Source organism: Macaca mulatta, chromosome 7 (assembly GCF_049350105.2).
Source record: "Macaca mulatta isolate MMU2019108-1 chromosome 7, T2T-MMU8v2.0, whole genome shotgun sequence".
NCBI lineage: Eukaryota > Metazoa > Chordata > Mammalia > Primates > Cercopithecidae > Macaca > Macaca mulatta.
The window spans coordinates 176,262,935-176,287,233 of NC_133412.1; the positions used below are offsets into that span (position 1 = coordinate 176,262,935).

General features: G+C 47.7%; 1 protein-coding gene across 32 annotated transcripts in view; it reads left to right on the plus strand.

Annotated features, from left to right (window-relative positions):
* Nucleotides 1–24,299, plus strand: part of TRAF3 (TNF receptor associated factor 3) — a 140,552-nt gene that overhangs the window by 94,629 nt on the left and 21,624 nt on the right. For 16 of the 32 annotated variants that reach the window (XM_077941785.1, XM_077941781.1, XM_077941776.1 and 13 more), the window contains 6 exons: nucleotides 3,181–3,442; nucleotides 5,134–5,185; nucleotides 8,816–8,920; nucleotides 9,547–9,714; nucleotides 20,149–20,229; nucleotides 23,840–23,914. In XM_077941785.1, coding sequence (XP_077797911.1) covers nucleotides 3,198–3,442; nucleotides 5,134–5,185; nucleotides 8,816–8,920; nucleotides 9,547–9,714; nucleotides 20,149–20,229; nucleotides 23,840–23,914 — 726 coding nt within the window. In that variant the 5' untranslated portion in view covers nucleotides 3,181–3,197. Of the gene's footprint in view, nucleotides 1–1,242; nucleotides 1,335–3,180; nucleotides 3,443–5,133; nucleotides 5,186–8,815; nucleotides 8,921–9,546; nucleotides 9,715–20,148; nucleotides 20,230–23,839; nucleotides 23,915–24,299 lie in introns of all 32 variants that reach the window. The other 16 variants (XM_028851881.2, XM_028851883.2, XM_028851882.2 and 13 more) reach the window with 3 other exon arrangements.

Sequence of the window (24,299 nt, forward strand, 5' to 3'; positions counted from 1 at the left end):
TCGCAGACTGTAGTTTGCCAATTCCTGATTCTCTGATCTAGGGGATGCATCCTGGGTAAACTTAGTTACATGCAGTCTTAGTGGCAGGAGGCCTGGGGAAAAGCACAGAGCAGTATGGGGGAGTTGAGAGAGAGGGTGGGAAGGTAGCCTCCTGGAGAAGGTCGGGGGCTGGCCTGCATGTGTCTGGGTAGGCTCCGCAGTGGCCTGGCTGGGCAGGCCTAGGGGAACCTAAAGCCTCTGAGGCACGATGGGCCAGTGTGGAGAGCACAGTGGCAGGGGCCGGGGGCTGCAGGTCGAGGCTGGTCAACCCTTTTACCTGGCAGGCAAGGCTAGCACCAGGTGCCCTTGCTGCTTAGCTTGGAGAGATTAGTGAGCATCGTGATGAACCGGCAAGTTTGTAAGCAGATGACATCTATAATACATATACTTTAACATTAATGTTTTGAAAACTTTGTTTTCACAAATAAGTAATTTCCCACACTGTGCCACAGTAATGTTCTATGAAGCTAACACACTTGAGTTACTAACCAGTTCATCAGTCTCTCAAGTTCTCTGCTGCCGGCGTTCATTCCTATTTGCTCCTAGCTGTGAAGTCAGGCTAGGAGTCTGTCAGCTCATGTGCCTGTCAGCTTCATGCAGGCAGCAAGAATGGAGCTCGGAAGGAGGGGCTCCGCCCGCCCACCCAGCAACTACCTCCCCAGGATGCCCAGGACCTCAGGAGTGGAAGGAATTTGGCTCTTATTTTTCTAAGTAGCAAAAATAGATGAATTGGGTACAGGAATGCAGTGTGTTTTTGAGGGAGCTGGTGAGTTTTGAAAGGAACTTCCCCTTTTCACCTGAGGCATTACCATATCATGAGAAAGGATGGAGGAGGCGTGGAGGTGGGAAACTACACAAGAAAAATCCTGTGGTGCAGAGGCTTCTGATGTGAGGTGGCTGGTCTAGGCAGCGGTGTTCCCTGAGGCTCCTGAGTCTGGTTCTCAGTGGGTCCCTCACCTCCCTTCACAGCCACTCCCTTCCTTACCACGGTACATGGGGGTGCAGGGCTGGCCAGGGGCTGTTGACAGGAGGGGAGTGGTGCAGGCTGAGCGTTAAAGACAGGAAGAGCATCCGTGCTGGAGCTGCCCTGCAGAAGCCTCGTAAAGATCATAAGGCACTGGGCAAAAACTTTTCCAAGAAAGTTCATGGTGCACACACGGACCTAAACACTAGCTGGCATTCCCAGGGTTTTTTTCATTATAGAAGTGCGTGGCCGTTGCATGGTATCCAGAAAACAAAGACCAGAGAAGCCAGACTTTATACCACCATCTGGAAACATTTAATGTATGCTTTAGGTAAGTGTTAGCAAATGTTTAGGATGGGCCGGGCGCGGTGGCTCAAGCCTGTAATCCCAGCACTTTGGGAGGCCGAGACGGGCGGATCACGAGGTCAGGAGATCGAAACCATCCTGGCTAACACGGTGAAACCCCGTCTCTATTAAGAAATACAAAAAACTAGCCGGGCGAGGTGGCGGGCGCCTGTAGTCCCAGCTACTCGGGAGGCTGAGGCCGGAGAATGGCGTGAACCCGGGAGGCGGAGCTTGCAGTGAGCTGAGATCCGGCCACTGCACTCCAGCCTGGGCGACAGAGCGAGACTCCGTCTCAAAAAAAAAAAAAAAAAAAAAAAAAAAAAAAAAAATGTTTAGGATGATTGATCAAATTATGAGTGTGTTTATGAGTGCACAGTGTAATTTTTATTAAAGCTCACATTTCTTCAGGAACTTGATTCAACTCCTTTGCATTCCTGGTTATTTTCATTTACTTGATCTTGAGGTCTCATCTGGCAGAGCTGTGCAGGCTGGGACCTTTGTGGCTCATTTTGAGGAGCTGTTTACCTGTTGATGGGAACTTGCAGGTGGGAGGCAGCCAGTCTTAAAGAGTACCTTGTCAGCAGGTGTGGAAGAGAGCCCGCACAGACGGACCTGCCCTTTGTGGTTTCCCCTCTGCCAGCCCAGCCCTTTGGGCACATTGGCACCTACCTGAACCCGAGTTCCCTCGTGCACACAGGGAGCGGCACCTCCCTCACAGGCTCCTCACTGGTGTGACAGGGTGTGGCGTGCTCTGTGGGTCCACAGCGGGCCCACCCCACAGCTCCGTGCACAGCATGTTTGGTCAGAGTGGTGCTAGATGAATAAGAAGAGGATGGATGTCAAAACTGAGCACTTTGGGTACTGTGGGCACACTGTCACAGGGTTTACCCGGGAAGGAACAACTGGGCTCCAGAAGCAGGTTGACCAGGCCAGTCTGAGTCGTGGCATCGAAACTCATCTAGCAGAAGTCAATGAGGAAGGAAAACTGACTGAGAACAGCTGTTGTTTCAGCTAAAATCTCAGAATGATGCATTGAATTCAAAGTTACAACACAGCAAAATAGTATGTGTATTTTTTTAAACCTCAAAAATACTCTGTTTATTATTAACTTTAGAAAATTTTTGGCTGGGCACGGTGGCTCACACCTGTAATCCCAGCACTTTGGGAGGCCGAGGCAGGCGGATCACGAGGTCAGGAGATCGAGACCATCCTGGCTAACACGGTGAAACCCCATCTCTACTAAAAATACAAAAAATTAGCCGGGTGTGGTGGTGGGCGCCTGTAGTCCCAGCTACTCGGGAGGCTGAGGCAGGAGAATGGCATGAACCCAGGAGGTGGAGCTTGCAGTGGGCTGAGATTGTGCCACTGCACTCCAGCCTGGGTGACAGAGTGAGACTCCATCTCAAAAAAAAAAAAAAATTTTTTTTGGAGATAGGGCCTCGCTTTGTCGCTCAGGCTGGAGTGCAGTGGTGCCATCATAGCTTGGTGCAACCTTGAACTCCTGGGCTCAGCAATCTTCCCACCTCAGCCTCCCAAGGAGCCGGGACCACAGGTGTGCACCACCACACCTAGCCCAATCTATTAAGTATACTTTTTAGGAAGTTTTTTGAATAATAATATCAGTAGTTACTATGTGTTTGGGTAAAATAGAAAGGAAGGAAGCATATTTGATCATGTTTTGTTCCCAACACATATTAAAGTTGGGAAGGATTCTTGTGTTACCTAAAACTGAAAGACAGCAGGTCTCAGGCACTTCTGCTTTCCCAAAGCTGCGTTCGTTTCCTTGCATGAGAGGATATGATGGCGCTCTCTTTACTGTTTTTTCCCAACAGAACTCTTCTTTCCTAAAATGGAGTCGAGTAAAAAGATGGACTCCCCTGGCCCGCTGCAGACTAATCCGCCGCTAAAGCTGCACACTGACCGCAGTGCTGGGACGCCGATTTTTGCCCCTGAACAAGGAGGTTACAAGGAAAAGTTTGTGAAGACCGTGGAGGACAAGTACAAGTGTGAGAAGTGCCGCCTGGTGCTGTGCAGCCCGAAACAGACCGAGTGTGGGCACCGCTTCTGCGAGAGCTGCATGGCTGCCCTGCTGAGGTAGCACCTCGTCCGGCCCATCACCCTGCCCCTTCTCAGCCCTCGGCTTCACCCTCTCCTTCATTCATTTCTCTAAAGCTATACCTCTAGAGGTTTAAAGCCCTAAAGAAGTCATAAAAGCCTCCGGGTCCAGCTCGTGAATCCTTTAGGGAGGTGCAGGGGGATCCCACATCTGAGTTTACTGAGGCCTCTGCCTGTCTCTGACCTGCCGCGCCTGTGTCTTCCCACTCTGTCTGTAGAGCCTTGGTGCCTCTCATATGTGTTGCTGTATTTTATTGAGGAAGCTCACAGTTCCATGGAAGAGACACACCAGGAAATGACAAGCCAGTCGTTTAAGGGCACATGTACTGGTGTGCAAGGGTGCTACAGAGAGGAGGGGGGATGGGGTCAGCTTAAAGGACTGGGTAGGTCCCTAGGCGAGCAGAAACCTAGGCCGCATGCTTACTCAGCAGGCGCATGTGTTACATGCACCGAGCTCTTGGCAGCGCTTTGCTGCTGAGTGCCAGTGCTAGTGCCGCTGGCGGATCATGAAGGCAGGCTGGAGCTTTACTGCAGGATAGCATCGACCGGGAGAGCACCTTGATTCACCCTGCAGGCCTCATGTTTATGTTTTCTGGCATTGTGCCGGGTGGTGGGGTTGCTGCAAGATGCCCTGGTCTTGGCCAATGCTGTCAGGGCACGTCAGCCTGGGAAGGTTGCCAGCTCCTCCTCCCACAACACTCAAGCCTGGGCTGCCCCCGAGCCCCAGCCTGGGCACAGCAGCCAGCCCCCTGCCCTGTCACCTGCCTTCACCCTCTCTCTTCTCCATGCTTCCCTCTGTGGTCTTACCCACTTATCCCAGTCAGCTCACCTTTGCCCACCTCTGGGCCCAGGAGAAGCTTCCTGGTGGAGGAGGGGCTGGAGCCCCCGTATATGGTGGGCCACAGGGGAGGGAGGCTGGTCCCCCTGTGCAAGTGCCATTGGCCTTCCAATAGACAGTGAAGCAAAATCGCCTGTGGAGAAGGGCTGGCTGCTTTTACAACACAGGAGCAAGGCTCTCCAGGTAAATGGTAGTCACATCGAAGGCCTGCTCTGCAGACAGCTAGCTTTGGTTTCTGAAATAAAATTTCACTTTTACATTCAGTGGAAGAGGCTTTCCAAGTGGGGCTGAACTAAACTGTTCTACTTGGTAACTTCCTTTTGAAAAATCAGCATTTTGGCTGGGCGCGGTGGCTCACGCCTGTAATCCCAGCACTTTGGGAGGCCGAGGTGGGCGGATCACAAGGTCAGGAGATCGAGACCATCCTGGCTAACACGTGAAACCCCGTCTCTACTAAAATACAAAAAAATTAGCTGGGTGCGGTGGCGGGCGCCTGTAGTCCCAGCTACTCAGGAGGCTGAGGCAGGAGAATGGCATGATCCCGGGAGACGGAGCTTGCAGTGAGCCGAGATCGCACCACTGTACTCCAGCCAGGGGGAAAGAGCGAGACTCCGTCTCAAAAAAAAAAAAAAAAAAATCAGCATTTAAAAAAATGTAGCCCTTTTCTCCCATGGCTTCCTTTTGTAAAGTGAATCACCAGGGCGTCCTGATGCAGGACGTTGCTGTGAGCCACTGTGCAGACCTGACCATAAAGCGAATGCTCCCGGAATCTCCTGAGTCCCCTCAAGAAAGGGACTTTCACTCTAATGTAGTCACGTGTGTTTCCCTGCAGCTCTTCAAGTCCAAAATGTACAGCGTGTCAAGAGAGCGTCGTTAAAGATAAGGTATTCTGGTGTTTTTTAATCATGTTGTCACATGTTTTCAGCTGGGTAGTACTTTTCACATAGTTTGCATTCGGCACTCTGGCACAACACATTCTCTCAGTTTTGGCAGCTGATGCGGCAGGCTCCCAGGCAGGGCACTGTGCCATGTGATCACCTGGGCAGGCAGTGGGTTCAGATCCACTTGGCCACTTCCCTGCTGTGTGAGCTCCGTGAGCTACTTCACCCCCTCACCTGTAATAATAATCACATCGCCTGCCAAGACTGCAGAGAGCTGGTGTGAGGAGTAAGAGGGTCGATGTGAGCGAAGTGCCGAGATGCCTGTCCGTGGCAGGGCTGTCTGTGGTTGGGTCACTTCCGTCATTGCGGGTCTTTATCCTAGACAGCTTTTACTCAACTCTTACACTAGGTTTTACCTTCAGACTTGCTAGGCTGAGGGGTTCATTTGAGTTTGTGCTCCCTGCCCCCCATCCCCCTGTGATATCTTGAAGTCATTAGATAAGAGTGAGATTAGCCCCTTCTCGCCCCCTGTGGCTGTCCTCAGCTAGAGCCCGTGGGCGTCTCTGCACATTCAGAGGATAGGGCTACCCAGCCTGCCACCAGCTTCTCTCCTGGGGCCTGGTCCTTCTCATGGAGACCGACAGTCATCCATGTGCTGCTATACCCTGCCAGGCCCACTTGGAGTTTGAAACAATTCATTCTTTTTTGTTGTTGTTGAGACAGAGTTTCGCTGTTGTCGCACAGGCTGGAGCACAATGGCACGATCTCGGCTCATTGAAACCTCTGCCTCCCGGGTTCAAGCAGTTCTCATGCCACAGCCTCCCGAGTAGCTGGGATTACAGGCACAAGCTACCACGCCCAGCTAATTTTTGTATTTTTAGTAGACACAGGGTTTCACCATGTTGGTTAGGCCAATCTCGAACTCCTGACCTCAGGTGATCCACCTGCCTCAACCTCCCAAAGTGCTGGGATTAGAGGCGTGAACCACTGCACCCAGCAATTCATTTTTAAAGTGCTTAAAATATCAGTAAAAATGTGTGTTTCCCTACTTTGAGTAATGAACCTAACCATTTTTTAAATGCAGGTCACTAAGTTGTACAATAAAATTCTTGCTCTGGGGTTTTCCTGTCTAAAGCACCTTGCAGATTGGGTTTGTTGGTCAGAGCAGCCCAGGTGAGTGCAGTGATTTGAGGATTGCTGGCAGTCAGCGTCCCTGGGCTGCCAGGCACAAGGGCATGCAATATAGCCACTCTGGAAGGGGGAGAGGTGGAATTGGCCACCTGGGCCCTGTACCTTTTCTTTCTCCGCGTTTACCTGCTACTGCTGAAGACTTGGTTAGTTCCTGTGAGGGAAAACAGCCCTCCCCTCCGCTCGGTGCCTTGTCCTAGCAGGGTACCCGGCTGCCTTGTTAACATGTGCCTAACGTGTGAGTGAGAGAGAAGCTCGCAACGATGGCTGAGATTTTTTTTAGTATTTCTGTTTTGTTATGCAGAATCATTATCCCTATTTTTTAATGGCATTAGTAGCTGAAGAAAAATGGCTAGTTTTATCAAATAATCATGAATGAGATTCACTCAAGTTGTGGACCCTCATGGAAAGAATGGAGCTGTCTGGGCCCCGGGTGACCCAGACCCCCACCCATCAGCAGGTCATCCAGGGGTGGGTGGGCCTCTGGTCTTCATCTGTAAACAGACGTTTGGAGTAAATAGTCTCAGATCCTTTCCATTTCAAAGTTCTGTTGACTTTAGTATCTTAAGTCATGACCTTCTTTTTTTTTAAGTCATGTTTATGAAAGATAAGCTTTGGCTCCAAATTAGTTTAGTTTTAACTCTTAACAGCTATTGATTCTGTTTCTCTTAGCAGTCCAAAAAGGCATATTAAGCTCCTGTTATTCTACTTTCATAGATCAACAGACAGGAGTTTCTTAGAAATACCTTTGGACTAAGACATTGTAGACTGTGTTGTTAGAGTGAGAAAGAGCTGGGCATGGTGCCTTATGCCTGTGATCGCAGGACTTTGGGAGCTGAGGCAGGTGGATCATTTGGACTCAGGAGTTCGAGACCAGACTGGGCAGCATATGGAGACCCCATCTCTACAAAAATGAAAATTGAAAAGTTACCTGGGCTTGGTGGCATGCACCTGTAGTTCAAGCCACTCAGGAGGCTGAGGTGAGAGGATCGCTTGAGCCCGGGAGTTTAAGGCTGTAGTGAGCCATGATTGCCCCAGTGCACTCCAGCCTGAGTGATAGAGTGAAACCCTGTCTCTTTCTGAGATGGAGTCTCAGTCTGTTGCCCAGGCTGGAGTACAGTGGCATGATCTCAGCTCACTGCAATGTCCTCCTCCCGGTTCAAGCAATTCTTCTGCCTCAGCCTCCTGAGTAGCTGGGACTACAGGCATGTGCCACCACACCCGGTTATTTTTCTTTTGTATTTCTAGTAGAGATGGGGTTTCACCATGTTGGCCAGGCTGGTCTCGAACTCCTGACCTCAGGTGATCCACCCGCCTCGGCCTCCCAAAGTGCTGGGATTACAGGGGTGAGCCACTGTGCCCAGTCAACCCTGTCTCTTAAAAAAAGAAAAAGAAAAAAAAAAAAGAGTGAGAATACATGTGTTTTCTAAGGGAAAAATAAAATTAAAAGTTGAAAGATTTTTTCTTTTCTTCTTTTTTATTTTTGTTAAAGAGATGGGGGTCTCACACTGTCCCCCATTCTGGAGTGCAGCAGTGCTATCACGGCTCACTGCATCCTCGACCTCCCAGGCTAAAGCAGTCCTCCTGCTTCAGCCTCCTGAGTAGCTGAGACTACAGGCACATGCTGCCCTACCCAGCTAATTTTTAAAAAATTTTTGAAGAGATAGGGTCTCATTGTGTTGCCCAGGCTGGTCTCAAACTCCTGGGCTCAAGCGATCGTCCTACCTCAGTTTCCCAGAGTGCTGGGATTCTAGGCTTGAGCCACCACTACCAGCATCATTTTCATTTTCAAAGGGAAATGTTTTCATTATTAGACTAACTTCAGACTGCAATATATGTTTTAAGAGAGTGTTTTTCAGCCACAGGCTAATGCTGCTTTTTTGGTGAAAAATGAGTTTTAACAGCATGACCTTTAGAAAGAACCAACAGTTTTACAAATCATTCCCCAGATATGATCTCTTATGTGGTCTCTCCGTTTCTCCAGCAAGCCATCTATACAGTGTATTCAGTTGTCTCTGGTTCTGCTCTTGTCCTCTGGTGGCAGCCACACCATAATGGCCACCTGCTCAGTGCTGGCTCCTGGAAGTCCCCAGAGTCTGAATGTGAACCTGGTCCTTCTCTGCCCTCATCCTGAGATTATGTCAGAGTTAATAGAAGACGTTTAGATGCTGCAGAGTGATCTTTAATTATTAAGTCTAATCCATTTTCTTTTGGCTTAACTAATAAAAGATAACAGTTAATGTTACTTAAATTGTGTCTCTTAGTGGGGGCGGCTTCTTCATTCTACTTCTAGAAATCAAGATGGTCCTTAATGCTTTCTGAAGTTCACTTAAGAGTTGCTCTCTTGTTTTTTTTTTTTTTTAAGTGGTTTTGCCTTGTCCAGAGTAGCAGCATGTGGAGATTAAGAAATATTAATTCTCCAAAATAATGACCTTTCATTTTCAGGTGTTTAAGGATAATTGCTGCAAGAGAGAAATTCTGGCTCTTCAGATCTATTGTCGGAATGAAAGCAGAGGTTGTGCAGAGCAGTTAACGCTGGGACATCTGCTGGTGAGTAGCAAAGGGACACTGGAAGCTTTTACATGAAGGAATTCGAGTCCCTTACATCCAGCTGATTAAGTGGTCAGTAGGATGTGGCACTTTAAGACCATGTTGACATTAGTTTTTCAAAACACAGCCAAATAGGAAAGCAGTCAGAACCACTTGAGTATAAGTTGTTATTTTTATGACATCATTGGCAGAATTGTCAACTGGTTTTTAAACACTCCCACCCTACTTAGACTAGAGAAAATCTGAATTGGATTTTAATTTTGGAAGGCCCATTAAAACCTTTTTTCACCATGAAATTCTACATAACTCCTTATTTTTTTAATTAGTCCCATATTTTAGCTTAGAAAATTATTTGAACTGGAATAAAACAAAGTTCTTAGCAGATACTCATTTTTCCTGGAAGCAGAGTTGACTTAATTCTTCAACAACAATATAGTTTGAGTAATCATGAAGTAGAATATGAAATTCAGTGTCTCTTGGCATATTTGTTACTCTTTGCTATGAAAAACTGGTCTAACAGGAGGTTAGAACATTTCTTTATGGTTTCATTGCATAGAGATTAGAATTTGGTATTTCAGATTTAGGATTTTTTCCGAATTAAGAACATTGAATGGTCTGTCTTACAGGTGCATTTAAAAAATGATTGCCATTTTGAAGAACTTCCATGTGTACGTGCTGACTGCAAAGAAAAGGTCTTGAGGAAAGACCTGCGAGACCACGTGGAGAAGGCGTGTAAATACCGGGAAGCCACGTGCAGCCACTGCAAGAGTCAGGTTCCGATGATCGCGCTGCAGGTGTGGGTCTTCCCATTCCACAGGCCTTTCGCTCAATTCCTATATGATACGTTCCACAGGCCTTCCGCTCAACTCATATATAATCTGCTCCACAGGCCTTCCGCTCAACTCATATATAATCTGCTCCACAGGCCTTCCGCTCAACTCATAGATAATCAATTCCACAGACCTTCCACTCAGCTATAGATAATCCCTTCCACAGGCCTTCCCTCAACTCATAGATAATCCATTCCACAGGCCTTCTCAGCTCATAGGTAATCCATTCTACAGGCTTTCCCTCAACTCATAGATAATCCGTGCCACAGGCCTTCCGCTCAGCTCGTAGATAATCCGTTCCACAGGCCTTCCCTCAACTCATAGATAATCCGTTCCGCAGGCCTTCCACTCAATTCATAGATAATCCATTCCAGAGGCCTTCCCTCAACTCATAGATAATCCGTTCCAGAGGCCTTCCCTCAACTCATAGATAATCCGTTCCACAGGCCTTCCCTCAACTCATAGATAATCCGTTCCACAGGCCTTCCGCTCAATTCATAGATAATCCATTCCAGAGGCCTTCCCTCAACTCATAGATAATCTGTTCCAGAGGCCTTCCCTCAACTCATAGATAATTCGTTCCAAAGGCCTTCCCTCAACTCATAGATAATCCGTTCCACAGGCCTTCCGCTCAATTCATAGATAATCCATTCCAGAGGCCTTCCCTCAACTCATAGATAATCTGTTCCAGAGGCCTTCCCTCAACTCATAGATAATCCGTTCCACAGGCCTTCCCTCAACTCATAGATAATCCGTTCCACAGGCCTTCCACTCAATTCATAGATAATCCATTCCAGAGGCCTTCCCTCAACTCATAGATAATCTGTTCCAGAGGCCTTCCCTCAACTCATAGATAATCCGTTCCACAGGCCTTCCCTCAACTCATAGATAATCTGTTCCACAGGCCTTCCACTCAATTCATAGATAATCCATTCCAGAGGCCTTCCCTCAACTCGTAGATAATCCGTTCCAGAGGCCTTCCCTCAACTCATAGATAATCCGTTCCACAGGCCTTCCGCTCAGCTCGTAGATAATCCGTTCCGCAGGCCTTCCGCTCAGCTCATAGATAATCCGTTCCACAGGCCTTCCACTCTGTTCATATATAATCCGTTCCACAGGCCTTCCCTCAACTCGTAGATAATCCGTTCCACAGGCCTTCCGCTCAGCTCATAGATAATCCGTTCCACAGGCCTTCTACTCTGTTCATATATAATCTGTTCCATAGGCCTTCCCTCAACTCATAGATAATCCGTTCCACAGGTCTGCTCAGCTCATAGATAATCCGTTCCACAGGCCTTCCACTCAATTCATAGATAATCCATTCCAGAGGCCTTCCCTCAACTCATAGATAATCCATTCCACAGGCCTTCCACTCAGTTCTTATATAATCTGTTCCACAGGCCTTCCGCTCAGCTCATAGATAATCCACTCCACAGGCCTTCCCTCAACTCATAGATAATCCATTCCACAGGCCATCTGCTCAATTCGTATATACTTCTTCCACTGTACAGCTTCTTAATGACTATTCTAATAGGAATAAAGAGAAAAGATAGGAATAAATAGCACTTTTTATCTTACTTTATTTCAGAATTAAGCTTTGTTTTGCCTATTTTGATTTATGTAGTTAACATTTTCCATTGCCTTGATTGACTGTCATTTAGTGTGTTAAAAAATGAATATTCAAGAAAGGTAAAATTTTTAACTTGTCCTAGGGAATTGCCTCAAAATGTTGATAGATTGCCTGATTTTACAGCTCTGTGACATAACCGTCACTTATAACAGGCTAATTTGTCCTACAGCATTGAAATGCAGCTGTTTGTCTTGGAGGGAGCTTCTCATACTTCGGTTACTTTGTCTCAGTTTTGCATTGTGTATTTCCGTGGGGGTGAGAGTGTGTGTGTGGGTGAGTGTGTGAATGTGGGTGAGTGTGTGGGGGTGAGTGTGTGTGTGGGTGTGTGAATGTGGGTGTGTGGGGGTGAGTGTGTGGGGGGTGAGTGTGAATATCGGTGAGTGTGTGGGGGTGTGAATGGGGGTGTGTGTCTGTGTGTGTGGGTGAGTGGGTGAATTAAAGAGGAAAGCAGAGATGTTGGGGGTGGAGGACACTTCAAAAACAATCCATTTGTTGAACAAACACCTATTGGGTACCAACTGTGTGCCGGGCTGTATTCCAGGAGCTGGGGACTCAGTGATGAGGCTCCTCTAGTGGGAAAAAATACTAACAAATATGTAACATCAGGTAGTGATCAGTTCTGTGAATCAAAATCAGGTGGCATCAAGGGAAGAGAGGTGACAGCACTGGCTTCTCTGAGGCAGTCAAGGGACAGTGAGGGAGCATGTGGACCCTAAGCAGCAACTGGCAGGGCTGTGGGGTTGAGGAGCTGTGTGGAACACAGGCCGGGTATGAGGACAGTGGGGCAGCCAGAGAGGGAGGAAAGCCACTGGGCAGCCCAGAGCTGGGGGGTGAGAGGGCCCCTGGGCAAGGCCTGGTGTTGTTGGGGTTGGGGAAGGTTGTACTGGGGTGCGCCTGAGGGTGGGGCGGTAGGATTGGCTGGCAGGTGGGGTGTGAGGTAAAGGTGACACCCAGTGCGTGTGGAGAACCTAAGTGTCCCGCTGAGGGGGTGCCCAGTGAGTGGAGGGTGACGGGCTTGGGAGAGAATGGGGAATGGAGCCGTGCAGGCTGTGGATGTGGGTGAGTTTGGTGGTTCGCAGAATCATGGGGCTGGAGTGAGTGGAGACGAGGACAGAGCTCGTGGGGGCCTGGGCACTCTCTCAGAGGCTGCCGAGAGGCTGGGGGGGGGCTTGGCCACGAAATGACTGAAGGGGGGCACCAGGGCAGCTCAGCCAGGGCGTGGGCCATCATCCAGTTCCTGGTGGATATTGTGGAATAGTTTGTTTTGTTTTGTTTGAGACAGAGTCTCACTCTGTCATCCAGGCCTGGAATGCAGTGACACAATCTCAGCTCACTGCAGCCTCTGCCTCCCAGGTTCAAGTGATCCTCCCATCTCAAGAACTACAGGTGCGTGCTACCATGCCTGGCTATTTTTTTTATTTCTTGTAGAGATAGGGTCTTGCCACATTGCCCAGGCTGGTCTCAAGCTCCTGGGCTTAAGCCATCTGCCCATCTCGGCTTCCCAAAGTGCTGGGATTATAGGCGTGAGCCATTGCACCCAGCTGTGGAGCTCTAATGACCAAAATTTAGGGAGAGTTTCCTATGCTTTTCTCTATGAAATGAGATGTAGTCCTCTTAGGTTGGTGCAAAAGTAATTGCAGTTTTCGCCATTAAAAGTAATGACAAGAACGGCAATTCCTTTGCACCAACTAAATACTTTATAATCTCTCAATTTGCCTTGCTTTCTGTAATTTTCCTGTGTCCATGTCTTTCTTCCATTATGAACTTTTTTTCTTGTGTGGTACTTCAGATGTTTCCAGTTATTAAGAACTCCTGAGGCCGGGTGTGGTAGCTCACACCTGTGTGCCCAGCACTTTGGGAGACAGAAGCAGGAGGATCACTTGAGCTTTAGAATTGGAGACCAGCATGGGCAATGTAGCAAGACTCTGCCTCTATAAAAAATAAAAATTTAGCGGGTGTGCTAAAGCATACCTGTAGTTCTAGCTACTCAGGAGGCTGAGGTAGGAAGATTACTTGAGCCAGGGAGGTTGAGACTGGTAGTAAGCCATAATTGCACCACTGCACTCAGCCTGGGTGACAGAGTGAGACCCTGTCTCAAAAAAAAGAACTTTTAAGAACTGTGCCCTCCCCTTTGGAAAATAGCAATAGTGTTTTTTCGTGGTCAAGTAATTCCTCCAGGCTGTGCATGATGGCTCATGCCTATAATCCCAGGACTCTGGAAAGCCAAAGCAGGAGGATTGCTTGAGGCCAGGAGTTCAAGACCAGCCTGGGCAACAAAGTGAGACCCCATCTCTAGAACGAAAATAATAATTCCTCCAGTTGTTAAATTTCAGTGAATGAGACATATGCCTAATGAACAAGACTTCAGGCTTTGCATATGTTAATATGTTGCTATCTCATGCCAGTCAGAATGGCAGTTATTAAAAAGTCAAAAAAACAACAGATGCTGGCGAGGCTGCAGAAAAAAGGAATGCTTTTACACTGTTGGTGGGAGTGTAAATTAGTTCAACCATTGTGGAAGACAGTGTGGCGATTCCTCAGAGATCTAGAGGCAGAAATACCATTTGACCCAGCAATCCCATTACTGGGTTTATACCCAAAGGAATATAAATCATTCTATTATAAGGATACATGCACATGTATGTTCATTGAAGCAGTATTCACAATAGCAAAGACATGGAATCAACCTAAATGCCCATCAGTGATAGACTGGATTGAGAAAATGTGGTACATATATATCATGGAATACTATGTATCCATAAAAAGAAGGAGATCAGCTGGGCACGGTGGCTCACGCCTGTAATCGAAGCACTTTGGGAGGCCGAGGTGGGTGAATCACCTGAGGTTGGAAGTTGGAGACCAGCCTGACCAAAATGGAGAAACCCTATCTCTATTAAAAAAACAAAACGAGGCCGGGCGCGGTGGCTCACGCCTGTAATCCCAGCACTTTGGGAGGCTGAGGTGGGAGGATCACCAGGTCAGGAGATCTAGACCATCCTGGCTAACACGGTGAAACCCCGTCTCTACTAAACAAAATACAAAAAATTAGCTGGGCGTGGTGGCAGGTGCCTGTAGTCCCAGCTACTTGGGAGGCTGAGGCAGGAGAATGGTGTGAACCCAGGAGGCGGAGCTTGCAGTGAGCTGAGATCGCGCCACTGCACTCCAGCCTGGGGGACAGAACGAGACTCTGTCTCAAAAAAAAAAAAAAAGAGCCGGGTATGGTGGCGGATGCCTGTAATCCCAGCTACTTGGGAGGCTGAGGCAGGAGAATCGTTTGAACTCAGGAGGCGGAAGTTTCAGTGAGCCAAGATTATGCACTCCAGCTTGGCAACAAGAGCGATAAACTCTGTCTAAAAAACCCCAGAAAAACAAAAAAGGAGTTCCACCAGGCACAGTGACTCACACCTGTAATCCCAGCAGTTTTGGGAGGCCGAGGCGGGTGGATCACCTGAGGTCAGGAGTTCAAGACCAGCCTGGCCAACATGGTAAAACCCATCTCTACTAAAAATACAAAAATTAGCTGGGCATGGTAACACATGCCTGTAATCCCAACTACTCGGGAGGCTGAGACAGGAGAATCACTTGAACCCGGGAAGTGGAGGTTGCAGTGAGCTGAGATTGCACCACTGCACTTCATCCTGGGTGACAGAGCAAGACTCCGTCTCAACAACAACAACAAAAAAGGAAGGAGATCATCTACTTTGCAGGGACGTGGATGGAGCTGGAAGACGTTATCCTTAGCAAACTAACAGGAACAGAGAAACAAACACCACATGTTCTCACTTATAAGAAGGATCTGAACAATGAGAACACATAGACACATTCGGGGGATCAACACACGCTGGGGCCTGTGGTGTTAGGAGAGGGAGAGCATCAGGAAGAATAGCTAATGGATGCTGGGCTTAATACCTAGGTGATGGGTTGATCTGTGCAGCAAACCACCATGGCACACATTTACCTGTGTAACAAACCCGCACATCTTGCACATGTACCCTGGAACTTAAAATAAATATATAGCTATCAAAGTTATACTTTGTTTCTTGCCAAAATCAGTTACCTTTATTTGCAGAATAGAATCCAACAACTGATTTTTGTTTAAGAAGGAATCGTAGCGTATGTCCGTTAAACACCATATAAGTAACTGACTCTGAACACCGGATGAGGCTATAACAGGTCAGGTTTTAAGCACAAGCATATAGATTCACAGAACGGCGCCAGACCCTGCCCTGGTTGCTCAGGACACACAGGAGAATAAATTGCACTCTCTCCTTCAGTTTGCATTCTGATGACAGAGACAGCCAGATGCACAGTTTCATTCATGTTAGTATGGGAAGTACTGGGACTGTAATATTAATAACATGCCAACAAGGAAGGACCAGTTATAATAGCTTAGCCTGAGTGTCAAGGAAGGCTTTAGTGAGGAGGTTGCCTTTCATTTGATCTGGGCCTTGAATTTGTCAACTAAAGACAAGGGAGAAAGAGAATAGATGGAAAGCACAGAATGATAATGAGCAAGTTTGGGGCCTGAGTTGTGCAAATAAATATTCCTTATAAATTGCACTACATGCTTGAGATAAAACAAGTTGAAAACCGTTTGAGCAGTGTTGATAGTAGAGTGCATTTTAAGGTGTCAGCTTCTCTCAGGGCCTGCAGTCATTTCAGCAAGCATGGGTGTTTGGGGTCCTGCCAGTGCGTCTGCCCTTGCCTCTCAGCCCCACAAGGGGAGAGCAGTTGCTGGTTTGCTGCCTTTGCTCCAGGCCTGGTTCTGTGACTTGCCCTAGGCCACCTCTCTTTTCAGTGGTGTGATTTGATTCCCACGTGTTTTTTTTTTTTCAATTTGAACACCCTTAATCTCCTCCCCTCAGGCCTTCACTGAGTTTATTTCTAGGAAGAACAGACCTGATGTACGGAGACCTGAAGCCCAGGTCATTCGAATTCTCCTACACTCCCTATGTTTTGTGGTGTGTCACGACATCAAATGTTGGTAAAATGTGCTGAGGATGCGTCAAAACCCTGGACCATTGTAGTTCATAGAAGGATTTCTTTTCTACATTTAAACTATGGTATATACAGTATGCCAGCTATTTTCAAGTTTTATTATTACCTTTTAAATTTATAGGTTAGCATAATTTAAAGTGTCGGGAAACAAACCTTCTGGATTTAGTCTAGAAATTCTGGACCATCATTCTTTAAACAGTTCTGTTAACTTGTGAAGATCAGGATGATAAAGATCTCACCCTATGGGAGAGCGTACGTGGTGGAAGTCTAGGTTTGACCACTGTGGAAATCAATTGCCAGTATCCTACTAGGTTGGACATTCAGGCACTCAGTTAACCAGCAGTTTTTCTCCTGGATGTGTAGGAGAAACACACACACCAGGAAATGTGGCCAGGTGTGACCAGAGCAGCAGAAATCTGGAAACAGGTGGAGCACCCATGAGCAGGTGGAAATTATATTACAGTGTTATTATACGACAGGGGGATGTGTCATACAGTAGTGAAAGTTAGGGGCCTGCAGTTATTTGCAATAGGCAGATTAGTCTAAGAAGTGTAATACTGAACCAAGTCCCGAAGACTCCTATGATAGAAGTCCATGTTAACAAAATTCAAAAACAATCAAAATGAAACAGTGTTTCATTTGGCACACATATGTATAGTGAAACCTTTTTAGAAGCAGAAATACAAAATTCAGGGTTGTGGTTTTAATGGGTACTCCTTGTGGGAGGATGAGGGTGAGATGGGAGAGGTAGATGCAGGTAGGTGGATGTTATCAGTCATGCCCTTGGACCTGGGTATTGGCTTCATGGGTGTTCACTATGTAGTTATGCTTTTTTTTTTTTTTTTTCTTTTTTGAGACAGTGTCTCACTCTGTTGTCCAGGCTGGAGTGCGGTGGCACGATCTCGGCTCACTGTAACCTTCGCCTCCAGGTTCAAGCAAATCTCCTGCCTCAGCCTCACAGGTAGCTGGGATTACAGGTGTGCGCCACCACGCCCGGCTAATTTTTATATTTTCAGTAGAGACGGGATTTCACCATGTTGGCCAGGCTGGTTTCAAACTCCTGCCCCCAGGTAATCCGCCTGCCTTGGCCTCCCAAAGTGCTGGACTACCGCACCCGGCCTATGCTTTTCAACTCACACATGTGTGCACATACATGCTTGTGTGTATCAGAATTACATTTAATTTCATAGATAGGACTGATTTCATTTATAGGCAAATGAAAAAAATCAGCAGAAGATTCAGGTGTTTTTTTTTTTTTTTTTTTTTTTTTTTTTTTAACGAATGTGTTATTTTCCTTTGGCTGCTGTAGCAAAGTAATCCCAAGTTGGTGGCTTGCAAAAACAAATCTATCCTGTCATAGTTCTGGATCTGGAAATGCAAAACCAAGGCCCTGCTGTCTCTGACGACTGTAGGGAAGAAGGCTTTCCTGCCCCCCTCAGTTTCTGGAGCCACCAGCAGTCCTTGGCCTTCCTTGGCTCATGGCTGCACCACTCCAGCCTCTGCCCCCATGTTCACGTGGCCGTGTTCCTAGTGCCTGTGCTCACCTCTTCTAAGGGTGGCACTCTTTATATTTAGGATCTGCCCCATGCCAGGGTGTCTTCATCTTAACTGACAGCATCTTCAGAAATCTTATTTTCAAATAAGGTCACGTTCTGAGGTTCCAGATAGACGTGAATTTTGTAGGACATTATTCAACTCACTGTAGTGGTCAAAAGCTGTGGGCCGGGCGCGGTGGCTCAAGCCTGTAATCCCAGCACTTTGGGAGGCCGAGACGGGCGGATCACGAGGTCAGGAGATCGAGACCATCCTGGCTAACACGGTGAAACCCCGTCTCTACTAAAAAAATACAAAAAACTAGCCCGGCGAGGTGGCGGGCGCTTGTAGTCCCAGCTACTTGGGAGGCTGAGGCAGGAGAATGGCGTGAACCCGGGAGGCGGAGCTTGCAGTGAGCCGAGATCCCGCCACTGCACTCCAGCCGGGCTACAGAGCGAGACTCCGTCTCAAAAAAAAAAAAAAAAAAAAAAGCTGTGAAAAGGCAGTTCACAGGAAAAGAAATAGAAATGATTAATATCAAAAATATGCTTAAGACTGGGTGCAGTGGCTCACACCTGTAATCCCAGCACTTTGGGAGGCCAAGGTGGGTGGATCATTTGAGGTCAGGAGTTCAAGACCAGCCTGGCCCACTCGCCAACATGGTGAAACCCCTCCTCTACTAAAAATACAAAAAATTAGCTGGGTATGGTGACATGCACCTGTAGTCCCAGCTCCTCCGGAGGCTGAGGTAGGAGAATTGCTTGAACCCAGGAGGCGGAGGTTGCTGTGAGACGAGATCACACCACTGCACTTCAACTTGGGCAACAGAGTGAGACTCCGTCTTGAAAAACACACACACACACACAGACACACATATATATATATAATGTGCTTAACCACACATTACTAAAGAATTGCAGGTCCCACTTACGCCATTTTTTTACCTATCAGATTGCCAAAGGTTGTGCGATAGAATTGGCAAGGGTGTGGAAACATGCATCCCCACGATAGTGGGAGTGTAGATTGGTATGGGCTTGTTGGAAGTTAAACACAGAAAGATATTGATTGGCCTCCTCTTCCCTGGCCACAGTGCTGCCCTCCACCCCCTTCTTCCTCAGCCTCCCTGCCCTGAGCCCCATCCCTATTCTGCCACAGAACCACCGTGGGTGTCTGCAGAGTTGGGCCTTAGAAACCTGCCGAGGAAAGCAAGCTCCTGGGGGAGAGGAGCAACTACGTTTTGAGGACGAGCTTCCCTCAAGTGGGCTGCTGCCTTCCTCGGCCTTCAGACCCGCCAGTCAGACTCTGGCTCTCAGCAAATGCCTCCCCAATTCCTTCAGTGGAACAGCAACATAACTGAAGGCCAAAAGAGGACTTGAAAAGATGGATGGGGGGGAGGATTGAGGCATCCCGTGGCTACTGGGAAGCCGCTGCCACAGTCTTCCTGCTCAGCAGGAACTGTTCAGCATGGCTCCATCTCTGGCTCTGCCTCGTTAGTCTCTCCCCAGGGGCCCTGCAGTTGATGTCCTTGTGGGGAGTCCTTGTCCTTGCTCTGCTCGTGGACAGGCACCCAGCAGGTGCCCGTGGGATTGGGCTTAATAGTCGCCATCATCCAGCCTCAGCAAACATGAAGTGTGTGCTATTAGAGAAGGCCTAACCCAAAACTTATCCCAATTTTCCATGGACTAAAAATAATCTAGATTAAGGTTCTAGGTGAGTAATGTAAATACTCAGTAGGTCATGCTGCTCTCACGTACTTGGGAAGCATTATTTCCAGACTCCAAACTGAGAGGCCAAGGGAAACCCTCCGTCTCTCAACCAGCAGAGGCAGACACCAGCTGTGTCCCCAGCTCCGCTGTCCACCTGTGCTTGAGTGCTATGTGAGTGGCCATGCCTCCCTGAGCATTGCACATTAGGGGTTGTGTGAACCAGAAGCAGCTCTGGCACAGAGGAGACGTGCTAAGTGGAAGCCCTTGTGGTGAGGCCCCCACCAGCAGACTGTTCTGAGGCAAGCCGCCCTCACTGGTCAGATCTGACCAGATCTTTGGAGATACCTGTGATGTCCTGAGACACTCACACTCTGTGACAATAATGACTCAGCCGTACGTAACGTGAGTGCCGTAGCTTAGGGGACAGTGATGGTGAGCAGAGCCATTACTGGGGGCCCCGTTGGGATCTCAGCGGGACTGAAGGAAGACAGGTTGTATGTTTAAAGTTGACAGTACTTTCTCTCTCTGTAGAAACATGAAGACACCGACTGTCCCTGCGTGGTGGTATCCTGCCCTCACAAATGCAGCGTCCAGACTCTCCTGAGGAGCGAGGTAGGGGCGGCCAGGCCCGGCCGGGAGCCTGTGAAGCCCTTAGGGCTGCGTGCCTGGGTCCCCTTCCCTGCATAGCCAAAGCCTCACGTTTTCCCAGTTCATGAGAGTCATGTGTATAGCCAGAAAAATTAAAACCGCAGCAAAAAGCCTTACACCATTTTTTGGAAGTCAGAAGCCAGCAGTCAAAAGCTACGGTGTAGGGTCGGGTGCAGTGGCTCACACCTGTAATCCCAGCACTTTTGGAGGCCTCGGCGGGTGGGTCACCTGAGATGAGGAGTTCAAAACCAGACTGGCCAACATGCTGAAACCTCGTCTCTGCTAAAAATACAAAAACTAGCCGGGCGTGGTGGTGCACACCTGTAATCCCAGCTATCCAGGAGTCTAAGGCAGGAGAATCATTTGAACCCAGGAGGCGGAGGTTGCACTGAGCCGAGATCGCACTACTGCACTCCAGCCTGGGCAACAAGAGCGAAACTCCATCTCAAAAACAAAACAAAACAAAACTACAGTGTGGTAAATTCAGAGCAAAGATTGTGAAGCATTAAGAAAATGGGAATATTTTATATACAGTACAAGCAAAGGTGACAAGGGGTTTTTAAAGCAATTTTAACTCTATAGAATAGTAATTGCTGTTAGATTATCTCAAGAACATGAATTAGAGACACTTCAGAACCATTTTGCTCACACATGCTGGGTGGAGGACAGCTCCCACATTTTAGGGCCTCCAGAAGGGCCCCGCGTGGCCTCCCCCAAGGGTTGCGCGTCTCACATTGCCGTTGGCACTCTCTTTGAGATAGGTAGATTTTGCGTTGACTTCACTTGATCAGGATATGTCCAGTTGGGAAAATTTCAAGGATTCTTAATGTTTCTGCATCTGTCCTTACCTGGAGCTCCTTTAGTTAGTATTCTGGGAGTCATCTGGGGCTACCCTGGGCTCCCTGGATGTGTGGTACCCTGATCTAAGGAGCCGGCTCACCTGCTCACCTCAGCATTTTTCAACAGACTGAAATTTTATTAATAGATACAGGGTAGCAGCAGGAATAACCAGCCTCGCATGCCCCTGACTGAGCAAGAGGGCCCATGTGGGGCTAGGGTCAGGGACTCGGGGTACAGGAGGGCCCAGAGAGCCACTCTCCCCCAAGGTGTGCCCTCCCAGGACCTTGAAGCTGAGGGTCAGGGCACAGTCTCGCCTGATGACAGTGGCCTCTGGGCCCTGAATGTGCCCCTGGGAGGAACTGGGGAAAAATACATGTAAATTATTGCCACAACTGGACAATCCTCTGTTAGTGTTTAAAGAGTGCGTGCTGTTGAAATAATTTTTTTTTTTTTGAGACGGAGTCTTGCTCTGTCGCCCAGGCTGGAGTGCAGTGGCCGGATCTCAGCTCCCTGCAAGCTCCGCCTCCTGGCTTTACGCCATTCTCCTGCCTCAGCCTCCCGAGTAGCTGGGACTACAGGCGCCTGCCGCCACGCTTGGCTAATTTTTTGTATTTTTTGTAGAGATGGGGTTTCACCAAGTTAGGATGGTCTCGATCTCCTGACCTCGTGATCCGCCCCCCTCAGCCTCCTAAAGTGCTGGGATTACAGGCGTGAGCCACTGCACCCAGCCAATTATTTATTTATTTATTTTATTTTTAGTTTTGTTATTTATTTTTATTTATTTATTTATTTATTTTTGAGATGGAGTCTCTCTCTGTCGCCCAGGCTGGAGTGCAGTGGCGGGATCTCTGCTCACTGCAAGCTCCGCCACCTCCCGGGTTAATGCCATTCTCCTGCCTCAACCTCCCTAGAAGCTGGGACTACAGGCGCCCGCCACCATGCCTGGCTAATTTTTTTGTATTTTCAGTAGAGACAGGGTTTCACCGTGTTCGCCAGGATGGTCTCGATCTCCTGACCTCGTGATCCGCCCGCCTCGGCCTCCCAAAGCGCTGGGATTACAGGCGTGAGCCACCACACCCGGCCAATAATTTATTTTTTTAAAACATTGTTAAACCTGCATCTCTGTTGGGTTTCTGATGAAAGATGCTATTGAGCTATAGGTTATTCCTGCCCCTATTCCAGAGCTCCTGTAGATTCCCTAAGACTCAGAATACTGATAATAAAACCAATTTAGAAAAAGGTCCAACACCGAATTTACTCTAGTACACTGAAAATAACATGCATCAAGCCCAGTGTGTCCCTGGTTTAACATGTAATAGTGTTGACATGCAGGTTTGTTATTGCAGTAATGACACTGGAAGAATACATTCTAAGTTTTTTAATTAACCTTGTTCTGCGCAGTCTTCACACTGCGTTTCTCTGCCAGTCACCTGTCACGTGCCTTGTGGGCGCTTCCTGCAGGGACAGCCGATCTGGGTTCCGAGGAGCAGCAAGGGCATCAGGCTGCCAGGTTCCTACCGCCTTGACTCTGCCCTGGCTCTGAGACCTTCCTTGAAGGTTAACCCTAGCGGTGGCCACATGGGCCCCTTAGTCCCTGCCCCTCCTCCTTAGCTTTCGCAGCAGGGATCCATTTTCCCCTCTGTTGTAAATACCCACCTAGAGGGAAGGACCGCCTTTGTCCTGGGAGACTGAGAAGTTGTAGAACTTAGCTGCATCCTCCAGGAGGACATGCTTTGTGAGCCTTGAGAACACATGCGTGCTGGCACACAGAAAGACACCTTCCAGCTGCTGCACCCACTGCTGCACCCACACACCCTCCTCCCAAGGAGAGTCTGTGTTCTGTGAAGAAGATCTATCCCTAGAGTTTCCTGATGGGAATTTCTTCAATAAAAGGCAAAACTTCTGCTCAGTCTTGGGGCATGATAAAGAAAAAAAAGACCAAACTATACCTCATTTGTATTAGCCTAACTCCTTAAAATGTAATCTTTTCCATTCCCTTTTCTCTTGTTAGGGCATCATAAGTGATTTTTATTTGATAACTCACCAGCATTTGAGCTGAGCAAGGGACTTTTTTCTTGCAAAATTAGTTATCTGCTCCCAGCCCCACCTAAATTTCTTGCCATCAATTAGAGGTGACAGTATTAAGATTCTATTGCTAGACTGATCTTAGAGGTCTTTGAAAAGCTACCTGAGTTTCTGGCCCTTACAGAGGGAAAAAGTCTTTTCAGATGAAGGAAAAACTCATCTGCACTTATCTCAAGTATTATGAGTAATGGTACATTGTGTAAGCTTGCTTTGAAAATATATTTATTTTTGTGTACCGTATATTAGGTGTGTGACCCAGTTGCATTCTGAATGCTTTCTATTTTTTTGTGTTTTCATGCAATTTTTGTTTATGGTCTTTAAATGTGCATTTCAGTTTATGTTTTTTCTTTCTTTTTTAAATTCTGGCACTACAGATGGCATGTCACATTTTGAACAATTTGTTCTAAAGAAACTGCAAGTTTAAGAAATGTTATAGTAAATGTATTCTTGTATATTGGCGTATATGTGTATACACGTGACTAGACCGTATATTTACTGCATAGAAGTCTAGGCAGAGATGATATATACACACCTGTAGCGATAAACACCATTCTTAATAGTACAGCCCAGATGCTATCTGTGCCCTAATATGTTTGAACATTTTCATGCAAACGTTTGTGCCACAACTCACGTCTCTTTCCCGTTGCAGTTGAGTGCACACTTGTCAGAGTGTGTCAATGCCCCCAGCACCTGTAGTTTTAAGCGCTATGGCTGCGTTTTTCAGGTCAGTATCCGACATTTGTCCTTCCCAGTCACTGACATTCTGCCATGAGAGAAAGTTATTATATTAACATTTTAACATGCAAGCTCTGGACTCCTTATTCTTCGTCATGAAACTGAAACACCCTGTTGCCTGGGTGACGAAAGCCACGTGCAGCAGGCGGGATGCTCGCTTTCCAGTTGGTGGTGTTTTGAGACTGCAGGGAGACACTGCGCTGAGGTGGAAGTTAATACATTAAGAGAAGTGCTACATCCAAACCAGCTAGTAACGCAACAGACAGGCTTGACGTTTGGTGGGGTTTTCAGATAGATTGTTACGGAAATTTTCGCTGTTACCTGAATATAAGCGAATATCAAACTGAGCATAGTTTCAACAGCGTGTGTGTCAG